The sequence below is a fragment of the Phaseolus vulgaris genome, chromosome 10 (assembly GCF_000499845.2).
Source record: "Phaseolus vulgaris cultivar G19833 chromosome 10, P. vulgaris v2.0, whole genome shotgun sequence".
Lineage (NCBI taxonomy): Eukaryota > Viridiplantae > Streptophyta > Magnoliopsida > Fabales > Fabaceae > Phaseolus > Phaseolus vulgaris.
In genome coordinates, this window is record NC_023750.2 from 5,881,108 (window position 1) to 5,893,206 (window position 12,099).

The window sequence follows — 12,099 nt, forward strand, 5'->3', positions numbered from 1 at the left end:
CATGCGTCAATGTTGGGGTAATGTTAGGTATGCAGTTACATTAATTTTAGTAATTGCCAATAAATTTTTATAGTTTCAAAATTAAAAAACAGAGGATAAATTACTTGCATATAATCAAGCTCATTTTACTTTAATTTTTAGTAATCTTTGTTTTATTTTAATTATTTTTTAAGATACTAATATATTGTTGATTTGAGTGAAACAAAAGTAAATTATTTAAATAAGATTTCTAAAGAATACCCTCCTCTCATAACATATGTATGAAAAAAAAGTATTATCCATTACACTATGAATTTTAGTTAAAAATATTAGTGGTTAAAATATTACTCAATGAACCTCACCTAAACTATGCCTACCATTTTACCTAATCAACCCTACCTTATAAATTGCATGGACAACTACTTGTATATTGTTTATTGTATTTGAAACTAAAATACAGTTTTTTTTTTCCTGTTTGAGGCTTTTGTATCAGAAAATCACATGAAATATTGAATAATCCAAGTTGAGTCATTCTATGTAAGGGAAATAGTTTGTGTGTTTTTCCAGAAAATTACTTTTTCAACTGTAGTAGTACTTGATCATATAAAAATACAGTACAAATACATAAATACACAAATCATAAAGCTTAACCAATTAGGTATGATCTGTGGAATATGAGAACTTCATTGGATAGCACACACCTTAATACTTCTCTGGTCAAAACACAATTCACCAGAAAGTGAGAGATATCTAGCTAAAAAGAGAATATTGGTAAGCATTCTATTTAACTATGGTTGAACATGTAAAAGAACTTGAACCTAGCAGGCACAAAAAAAGTCCAAGCATCTTGTTAAGATTTGAGGTGTCATGTGGGGAGCAGTGTGTCTCATGAGTGTTCCATTCCATTTATGTCTGACATGGACAAGGTTCTCCTTTTGCTTCATAGTTGGAGAGCAAATCAACAAAGTAGTTAATCTTGAGAACTCTTCATTCATATATGTTTCTGGTACAATCTTCTGAAGATTTTTGCACCTTCAAGTTCTGCATGAATCTCTCTCTCAGTCCTTATTCCCATGGGGTTGCTTAACAACCACCCTTCACTGTCACACAACATAGCCGGGTTGGAAACATCTATGTGTTTCAGTGCTTCAACTTCATCAAACTGATTTCTCATGTCAAGTGCCACTTCAAGCACATCAGACTGTACAAATACCTGTAATAACACAATAGCAAACAAGAATTTCAGTCAAAAGCTCCACAATAACTGTCAATATTAGTAAAAGAAATATTCAGAACCAAAAATATGAATCTAATAACAAAGGAAATAAAGAACCTCAACATTTCTGCAAGTCTCCTAGTGTTACACTGAATGAAATGATCAAATTAAAAATGATACATGCATAGTCTTTATGCAAATGACCTTCCAAAAACAATGTAAATGTGTATACACCTTGAGTCAGAAATAAAGTATATGACTGTTTTAGTATACAAATTGATTCCACAATCTTTTATGACAGTGACTATCCAGGAACAGCATAAAAACACAATAGGAGAGGGAAAGGGAAAAGGGATCAAGGAGAAATTGGCAAAGAGATTTATTCATGTCATAATTAATAATAAATGGTGCGGTAAGATCTTTCAATGTTTGCAGTAGATGTAGAAAATACCATTCCATGCATTATTACCCCATTAAGGTAAAACACTATTTGCAAAATCTCAAGCATGTTGCTGATAATTGTCTTCAACATATCTATCTCAACAATAAATAAATGCTCATACCATGGTCCATCTTCAGTCTAAGTTGTAGCAATTAAAATAAGAGAGTATAGTATAAGAAGCAAATCTCACAGAAGATCATTTACCAAAACTCTAGATGAACACGCATGAGATTTGCAATCATGCAGAAATATACCTGTCCCCCTGGCATTAAATTGTCCACTATAGCACCAACCAAAGGCTTCTGGAGAACTCTTCTTTTATGATGTCTTTTCTTGAAATGTGGGTCTGGACACTGCATGTGTAGGGTGAAATCATTTAACCACAAACAAATGACTTTTTTGATGAAAAACCCTTAAGTAATAACAATGTAGCCAACAAGCCCTTAGCTCAGTTGTACCCTTTTCTTGCCTTGGAGTTCTACAGAGGACATAACTCACCAGAATTGAGACTAAGACCAAGGGCCCAGGATATGATTCTACCAACTGCTTGAAAGAAATTGTGGCGTTTGCAAACAAGAAATGTCTGGCATTTTAGTGTAACACCAGTCAATACTCCAGAATTGAAAAACAATTATACATACATACATATATATATATATATATATATATATATATAGACCACCATCTATAAAGAGTTTTAGGATAGTACATGTTATTGAGAGCCAGATCCTTTGCCCATGTCTCAGCACGCTTGACAATCTGCACAAGGAAGTATTACATTTTCAGACAAGATATCTTCTATAATATTCAAAGCTTAATGTGCCAGAACAGATAAGAAATAAAAACTGATTGAAAGAAGCAATTATACAGGGCATTTGAAAACAAAAAGTGACGGAAAGAAAATGATTCCATACCCTTTCTCGGATTTCCAGTCCCAAAAAATTTCTCTGTTTAGGAGTTCTTTTAGCCAACCACATTAGAAACCTGCCACTGCCTGACATTGTTTACAAATTAGAACATCAGATATGCTGGAATAGGTGTACTCAAGTTAGTGAAATGATTCATTGATCCTAGTTCTAGAGGTACTTCTTAATGGAATTTTCATGTCAAGGGTACAAATTAATGAAAATGATTGTTATATCAATATCAACAAGATATTTTGATTCAGCAAATCAAAAGTCAACTGCAACCTCAGTATTATATCATGCAAGAAACTAGTTCTATCATTATTAGTTTCCAGATACATGATCTGTGCCAGTCCATAACAGACACACAAAATGCATCAAATAAACTTATCATTGAAATTCAGGTTACCACATCCGATGTCCACCATGAGTGGCAACATTGGGTCTGCAAAGACCTGGTTCCAGTCTGGTACTTCTGCAGGAACCTATAAAGAAAAAGAACCACATTAATGGAAAGCGAAAGACTACCTCAATGCATGATGAATGATATCCTAACTCCATGCCACAGAAGCTATTTATGTCTTGTTTCTGTATCTTCCTCTGGTTCTCCACAAAAATGCATCACAAGTTTAATTATAATACGCTATCAATGCACGGAATTTATGTTGTCAGCTGATTAAAATCCTTGTAAATATGACTTTTAAAGTAATTATTACAATGTCAACAATCTTATCATACATAATCATAGAGTAAACAACCTTTACATTGTCATCATTCTAATTAAATTCTCAATTCCTATACCTCTTTGTATAATAACTTGAATAAACGTGGCGAACAATGAATAAATTGATAGCAAATGTTGTGACCAAAATTACATTTTAACTGAGAGATACTTTTTTGAACATGCTCTATATCAGTTGAACTTTAATGGAAAACATGAAACTTTGTGAGTCTCATTTCTTATTTAACAAGTCTCCCTCCTAATTTTATAATTTCCAATGAAATTTAACCCATAACAGAATATGTGTGTTGAAGATTGTGTCACTTGCACTCCTATTTATCTATATATGTAATATCATAGATTCATTCATACACAACTTCTTACGATATTAATAAAACTAACATGAACATAGCTAAATAATTGAATGGGAGATTGAACTTATAAAGTAACACATTACAGAGAAAGAAGAGCTTAGAGGATTAACATGTTGTCTGATCCTGAGGTGACCCAGATCCTGAAATTCGATACACAACATAACATGGTTAAATAAATAACAAACACATAAAAACCACCATTAAACTAACACACACAAAAACTCACAAACTCATCAATATACTAGTTCCTCTTGTATTATGTTATGCATCATATAGATTAATATTTTTTTAAACCACCATTACAGTCTGTAAAAGTATATAATACTTTCACCACCTTAGTTCATGAAACTAATAAAATTCGAAACAAGTCCTAAAAGGTACAATTCGTCAATCTGATTGGTCTAAAGTTCAAGACATTAAACGATAACATATAATGAGGAACAAAAATGTCAGCAAGCGATTAAGTTTAGGAACTAAAATGAAAGAGTGGAAATTTCAGCAACTTATTTAAATTTTCTTACTTTTAAGGGCTAAGGGTGTTTTAACTGCACTTTTATCCTCTGTTTTCACTTTTACATTACAAACAGATCAATTTGTTTCTTGTTTTCATTCAAATGTTCCAATGTGAAGAAAAAAATTCATGGGTGATTGAGAGAGGGAAAACTACACTAAACCATTAAGTGGGTGTATCAAAATAACAGTGTCTCAGAAAAAATATGTACACAAAAAGGGTTACCAAGTTGTAAGAGAGATTGAGGTCAGCATATTCCGATGCCACCATTTCTGAGCTTCGTTGATGTGCCTGTTGGAGTGTGGATTGAGCTGAAGAGGACACGTGGCAGTTGGAGGAGAAAGAGAGAGAAGAAGAAGGAGGAGTAGCGAGAAAGGGTGAGAGACGTAACATTACTCGCGAAGAACTCTGTAATTGCAACAACAAACGAGAACAAGAACAAGAAGAATAAGCCATTTAACGTTGTTGTTTTTGTTGGTGTTGGTGTTTATTCTACTTTCACTTCTCTTTTGTTTACCCGTTTTTTATTTTAATTAGTTTATTATTATTATTAATAAATACCCAAATTTATCCCTAAAATTGACTAGTTAATAATTTCATAATAAATTTTTCATATATACTATTTGAAAAATTCATATACGTTTTGTAGGATATTTGGTTCAAAGATATAAACTTTCTTCTATTTACATCGAGAATTAGATGCAAATTGATGAATTTCATAATTTAAAAAACGTTATTTTAATTAAAAAAAAGCATTATTCTTTTTTCATATCTTTCAAAGATAGTATAAATAATAATTTTTTTCTTAGTTGCTTTTACAAAGATTCATTAAACTCTTCAATTATTTAGTTAAAGAAGTAATAATAAAAATGAAAATAGCTTGAGGGAAGGGTGGAGAAGACCAGAGTTCGTTTGGTGCTGCTGGAAAGAGCAAGACAGAGGAGGCATGGCGGTTAGGCAAAGAGCAGCATCTGCACTTCCAACCCTTTTACGCACTCTTCGCAAAGAACCGTTAAAGCCTCACAGCCATGTCAATGCGTTACCCTCTCTTCGACGCGCTTTCTCTTTGTACGATCAGATCAATCTCATCGATCAAGTCCCCGAGGACCAGCTCCGATTTCAAGGGTTGGTTCTTCCCCTTTTGGTTTTTGTTCTTGTAAAGTTTTAAATTTTGGTTTTTTTTTATATGGGGTTTGAGGAAGAGAGTTGAATGTAAAATGGGTTTTCTGCAATTGTCTCAAATAGCATGGTGACAGGATGTATGATTTGATGCAGGGAGTGAACTTGGTTATAACTATTTTGCTCTTTTTTTTGGAATTCTTGAAGTGGGGTGTTTTAAAGAGTTTTTTTTTTTAAAAAGTATAGGGTCCGAGGAAGAGTATTGAATGTGAAATGGGTTTTCGTGAATTGTCTCAAGTAACTGGACTTAGGGACTTAACTTGGTTGTAATTTCTGTTCATTTTTGTTTCATTCTGGTATGGGGTGTATGAAATTTTGATTTTTAATATGGGGGTTTGAGAACAAAGGTGAAAGGGAAATGGGTTTTCTAGAATTTTCTCAAACAACATGGTGACATGATATGTAATTTGATGCATGGACTTAGCTTGGTTGCAATTACTCTGTTCCTTTCTGCCTTTCTGTGTTTTTCTTCTCATTCTGAAAGTAGGGTCTTCTAAATTTTAATTTTTTCAGTATTGGGTTCACGTAATAGACTTAATTGTGAAATGGGCTTGTAGCATATGATTTCTGCAGGGACTTAACATGGCTGTTAATTATTATTATTTTTTTATTTCTAATTTGTTTAGGTATAATGATACGGGGTTTACTGTAAATGGGGTTGAGTATGAAGGAAGCTTGCTTTGTGTTGGAAATTTGCTCATGTCTTGGAAACCTAAGAAGTTTTCAGAGATCACCGCTGATAGGTTTGTTTGTTTTATGCTCCTTTGTTTCTTCTTCCTATTCTTTGCTAGCAACATTTTTATTCAAATAAGCATTTATGAAGGAAGCTATTGTATTTTATATATTTTGTATGTTAGTGTTTGTCCTGAAATTGATCCTTTATACCTAAAGTTGAAGAAATAATGGAGTGGTAACTGTGCTGCCTTAGTGATCCTAGTCCAAGGTTTCTAATTTACCTTTGAAGTTTGAAGAAAAATAGAAGAAAAAGATTTAACTTACATTAACCCCTAATAATCTTTCTGAATATATGTATACAACCTTAACATATCTATAAGCAGAAAATAATGAAGCAACAAAGTATATAAACCCAAAATCTACCTGTCTAATGGTGTTTTTTTTTTATCAGTTTTGAACCCTGTAACGGACATTCCACTAAAAGCTAGAAATTGTTGCCTCTCACGAAATGGTGCTTTGAAATGGTTGCAACATGAATGAAACGTGTATACAAACATGCTATAAGAACTTTGGTAACAGTCACTGTCTTACTGTAACAAAGTCGATGTAGTATGTTAGGCAGATGACTGCCAGAAGAAGCCTTAAACCTTGCTGTGCTACACCAGTGCACTGGAAGCATCATATTCAGAGCTGCACCCAGAACACCACTCTTAATCTAATGGAAGAATTGTTAAATACTTCCGTGGACAAAGGAACAAGCAAATCACTTGTAACTATCAGCAAAAAAATAGCCACAAGTGTGGAACACACATAAATGAAACTGAAAACAACTTTTAGATCTGAACTTGAGAACTATGCAAACACCAATGGAAAAATTAGCATTTGCATATACAACTGCCAAAATCAGGAATGAATGAAGAACTTGGAAGGCACACACCTGTGTCAAAATCCATTCAACACCAAGTGACATGGCATTTCAAGCTCTCATGTTTTGCCATGTGAACAGATGGGACGTAGACTGATAGTAGTTTGCGCATGGGCCACGGACACTCCTAATTCTCTGTGGTTCTTTATTTTCTCTATTTTGTGTTTACTTGCTTTTCTCTCATAAATTCCTTTTCTACAAAAGATATATGTAGGACCCATTATTTTCTTTAATGTTTTGGTTAATACTTTTAAATTGTATTACTTGGTTTCCATTGTGGAAGGAGGGTACTTATGATGTGTTTATTCTCCTTCTTTAATCTTTATTTTGTATATCCTCAGAATTGAGCATACGAGAAATGGATGATAACATCTGCTAATTGGCAATTATTAATTCTTCCTCCAATTTAAAGGATGTGTGCACCGTAGTGTAATAGTTATGAAACATGCAGAGAAGTGACAAGAAGTAAATGCATTATAACATTCTGGTTTCATCTGTTTGTTTAGAGAAAAATGCATTATGTTATCTTGCTCTAATATCTCGTTTACTTATATCTTGTCTCTTCTTGCAGCTTGTCGCTCTTCAAAGTTATTCGTCCTATTCCAGGTTGGATTTTTTAGTTTTGACATTCTTTTGGCTTTGCTCAACATTCTTATTCCCCCAAAGTTTGGTGAAGTTCTACTTTTCCTTTTATATTTGCCAGAGATTTTGATTCTTGGCTGTGGAAGGGACATTCAACATGTAGATCCTGAACTGAGACAGTTTATTCGATCTACTGGCGTGAAGTTAGAAGCTGTAGACTCGGTATCTATATGATTGATTTAGTTTGAGAGTTCTGCTTGACTTCATTGCTGGTTTGGTACTCATTATTATGTTTTATTAAGTAATCTAAGTAAACTAGCACATAGATCCTTATAGGTTGTAGGTATAGAGGGGGACATGAGAACTATTAAACTTGTTTCTAAGATTTAGAAAGAAATGGACTTAAGAGTCTATTTGGATAGACCTAGAAGTTTATTTAGAGAAGGTATATGAAAGAACGTCTACAAATTTAGTTGATGCATAAGCTAATTTTAACTTACTGAAAAACTCATTTCAATTTTTTTCTTATCTATCTCTTTTAGAACTTTTTATAGAGTTTGACCAAACAGTTCCCAAGTACAAAATGGTTAATCCAACAATTCATAATTCAAGCATGATGGTACAATTGATTAGTGAAAAGTTTCATTTTGATCTACTATTTTAAAACTAATTTACATTATCATTCGACCATATGTTGTCATATGATTGAAAGAATTTGGTAAATACTTCAAATGTGAAACAAAGTTTAGTTTACAATAACCAATGTATCAAAATTAAGTCCTGGGAAATATATACTGGCAAGGTTAACCTTTTAAATGGAGAGAATCTTTTAGAATTTGCATTTTATTTGATCAATGTATGGTGATAGATAATTTGCTATTATGTATAATTATCTATTATTCTCATACAGAAAATTCCAAATGGTGCAAGAAAGAAGCCAACCAAAATTACTAGTTTAACTGGCTCTTTGAATTTTGAATGTTACATGATTTGTTTATTATTTTTCATCAGAGTTTAGTTCCGATGCATTGTTATCAGTGTAAAAACTTTTTACACTTTCAACTTACAGAAGTTACCCTAGTTATGACAACTATTTTACCATACTCTGGGTTTATTATAATTAAATTCTTTTGACTATTTACATAGAGAAATGCAGCATCAACTTACAACATACTGAATGAAGAAGGTCGAATTGTGGCTGCTGCACTTCTTCCACATGGAGTTTCTTCATGAAGCCTGGACCTGTTCAAGTCCATGCCATTAGGGATCTTAACCCAAATCTTTGAGACATGCTTTGATTTTCCGTTTAGAAAGTTTTGACATAGCAGTATCACAATGTGAATCAAACTCAAGTTAGTCCTTTTGGTGTCTGCTAAGGTTTTCGAATGTAATAAGGAGAATTAAAATGTATAGACTGCAGCAAATCCCTGCAAAGTTGTACTGTACGAGTTACTGGTTGTTTGGCTTGAATGCTATGCTATCTCACTTTCTCAAGAGTTGAAAGGAAAATGACTTGAATGAAATCCTAATTTTTACTGTTCCAATCAACTCTTTATGGTTTGTTTGGATGAGAGATAAAAGAAAATGGAGAAGAACAAAACAACACTAACAATAGTGTTTTATGCCATATCAAGGCTAAAAAAAATCTGTAACAGGTAAAAAAATATCATGTGTGTTTGATTTAACAAAGTCTAGAGCCTATTTCCACTCTCACAAATTATTGATAGGAAAGTTAAACTGGAGTGAACTTTACTGATCAACCTACTTAATCTACAAAAAGACATTAAATTTTAATTTTTTTTGCAATATGAAATAGAAAGCAAGTGGTAGAAGGTCTAACACTCTAACGTATATACTTTAAAGACTCTTGATACAATGGTTTTTGCAAGACTTGAAGGTAATTATTTATCAAAGTAGATAATTTAAGAAGTGTAATAGAAGAACAAAGAAAAAGTTGTGTTCATATTGGTTTACTCGATTTAAGATATGATCAGTTTTTTTTTTCCAATAACTTCTAAATGGTTAAACTGTAATCAATCTTAATATAATAAGTATTTTTCACTGTCATTCTTAAATCATACAATACCCTTTTTACAACCTCATTAATCTTCCTTTAAAATAATAAGATAAAGTATTTTTTTAATATTAAGTTGCTTTCAATTTTCATGGATAACTTTTAATGTGTCACTTGTATATTTACAAAATAGAGATATTTGATAGAAGTTACAAGAAAATTCCTCTTAGAGAGGACATACAAATACACACATTCCTTAAGAAATAACTTCAGTGTGAGAAAGATATTAGTTTGGTAAATAATCAAGTTTATACTATATTAATATTGTGAGATTGTACTATTTACTGTTCTGAACTTTTTAATATTATTGATATTTATTTAGTGAAATTGTATTTTGGTGTGTTTAGATTGTGTACCTTACTTTCTCTATTATTAAGTTGAGAATACTTTTTCTTAATAGTTAACTTCAATTTCTGGTATATTCATTTAAGTTCTAATGGATAATGTCTCAGTCCTATTGCTTGGTTCAACAATTTTCGTTTCATAATTCAATACTTCAACAATTTAAACATCTCTTACTAGACAGTTTGAATAAGTTTCACAGTAAAATAATGTGTTTTTCCTCAATATTTAACTGAGTTTATTATCCAAAAAATTGAAATTTTCTGTTGATTTCTTTTAAATGAAGAACCATTCTATGACAATTCAAGTAAAAAACATTTGGATTAAAAAATGATTTTGATGACATTTGTGTTTTCTTCATTTTTCATACTGTTTTCTCAAATAAAGAAACACAGTTATTCAGAAGTACCTGCATTATGGGCTAGTATACCAGTATAAGAAGTCTTTAGTCCCACATCGACAAAACTAATGGAGTTGTAAAGACTATGAGCTATAAAATAAGTGCTTGTGGCATTGGAAAACATACTTACCTGGACGGGGTCAATGGGTGATCATTAAGGCCTATGGCCTAGAGCAGTGACCTTCATTGCACTTAGAAGGGGTGCTGTTCTAAGGTCTGTACAAGTGACAGAGCCTACGTCGTAATTTGTGTTAGAGGGGGCTTGCGTTCGCGCAGCCCCTACCATTATTAGTCTAATCTTTGTATCTGGAATTTCAATTTATTTTTAATTTGTCTTATAAATTTGGCTAGCGTAGATTATTTTGAAATTAAGAAGCAGTTTGCATTTTTAAATTACATTGTTAAAAGAATTAGAGTTATTTAATAGAATGTTATACGAAAATTCCTATAACTTTGAGAAATATACTACATGCGTTCTCTATAAAATAAATGATAAAACTTATACTACTTTATGATGGATTTGTAGGCTTTTTTTCTTCACACATATACTGTTGCACCTTACTTTTCAGTTCCTTATTTACCAATAACACATTTTTCTATATTATTTTCAGTTCTAAACCACTTTAAATTGTTAAATATTAATATTGTGATTGTACTATTTTAAGTTCTAAACGACATTAAATTTTAATCTTTTTTGCAATTATTTATAAAATAAAAAGCAACTGGTAGAAGGTCTAGTAGACAAATGTGTATACTTTAAAGACTTTTGATACAATGGTTTTTGCAAGAATTGAAGGTAAATATTTATCAAAGTAGATGGTTTAGAATAATAGACAACAGTTTTTATTTTTATTTTTAAATAACTTCTAAATGGTTAAACTGTAAGCAATCTTTATTAGAATAAGTATTTTTCAGGGTCATTCTTAATTTATACAATACCATTTTTATAACCTCCTTGATCTTCCTTTGCAAGCATTAAGATAAAATATTTTCTAATATTTTGTTGCTTTCAATTTTTATTGGTATCTTTTTAATATGTCCCTTATATATTTACAAAATAAAGATATTTGATAAAAGTTACAAGTGTTTGAGAGGATACACATTCCTTATAAAAATATAACTTCATTTTGAGAAATATATTAAGTGTTTCTTTCAAGTTTGATAAATGATCGAACTTATCTTTGGCTAAAACTCATCCTGTTATGTTACGATTCCAATGATGAATTTGTCCCATATTGAGAATGAATGTGCTTAAATAACAATATATAAATCATACATAGAATATTGTTATTAATTTAGGGTAGATGGGATGTTTTAACTTTATCAATATAAAATGACCAAGAATTATTGGTGCCAAATCACTCTTTTTAAAAAAAAAATCTAATAAATTTTTTTAGCATAATGTTTTAAGAAATATAATAAGCTTTATTTTATTTTGTTACTTAATACTTATTTAACTTTTGATGATATTATTTTATAAATAGAGGCATAATAAGATAATCTTTTTGTAAACGTGGCATTATATTTTAAATTTATTTATTTTATTTCATGAGTTAACTTATGCCTTTTATACATATATTAAATGGTGGATTAATCCTAACTTAGTTTGAAATAAAGTTTATTTGTTATTTTTAGTTATTGAAATAAAGTATTGAGTATAAAAATATTTGATTGATTTTGTACTTAATTTCTATCCTCATTTCAAATAACTTGAAGTTAATATTGTAAATAATAGCTAATAAATACTTAACAACTATTTGATTATACCTAAATT

General features: G+C 31.2%; 2 protein-coding genes and 1 non-coding gene across 3 annotated transcripts; 2 read left to right on the forward strand and 1 right to left on the reverse strand.

Annotated features, from left to right (window-relative positions):
• Positions 1–640: 640 nt before the first annotated feature.
• Positions 641–4,643, reverse strand: LOC137818201 (uncharacterized). Its single transcript, XM_068621475.1, has 8 exons — positions 4,374–4,643; positions 3,721–3,777; positions 2,952–3,027; positions 2,552–2,631; positions 2,347–2,396; positions 2,136–2,220; positions 1,892–1,990; positions 641–1,192 (listed from the first exon to the last, which is right to left on the reverse strand). Exons 1-8 carry the CDS (start codon positions 4,602–4,604, stop codon positions 971–973), a joined length of 900 nt encoding a protein of 299 aa, XP_068477576.1. The 5' UTR covers positions 4,605–4,643; the 3' UTR covers positions 641–970.
• On the forward strand, positions 4,565–9,053 carry LOC137818202 (uncharacterized). The gene is made up of 5 exons (XM_068621476.1): positions 4,565–5,273; positions 5,954–6,070; positions 7,499–7,533; positions 7,631–7,731; positions 8,656–9,053. Exons 1-5 carry the CDS (start codon positions 5,095–5,097, stop codon positions 8,740–8,742), a joined length of 519 nt encoding a protein of 172 aa, XP_068477577.1. The 5' UTR covers positions 4,565–5,094; the 3' UTR covers positions 8,743–9,053.
• A 1,394-nt stretch (positions 9,054–10,447) lies between these two features.
• LOC137819889 (U1 spliceosomal RNA) lies at positions 10,448–10,608 on the forward strand. The gene has a single exon (XR_011082472.1). It is a non-coding gene; the product is annotated as a U1 spliceosomal RNA (small nuclear RNA).
• The last annotated feature ends 1,491 nt before the right edge of the window (positions 10,609–12,099 follow it).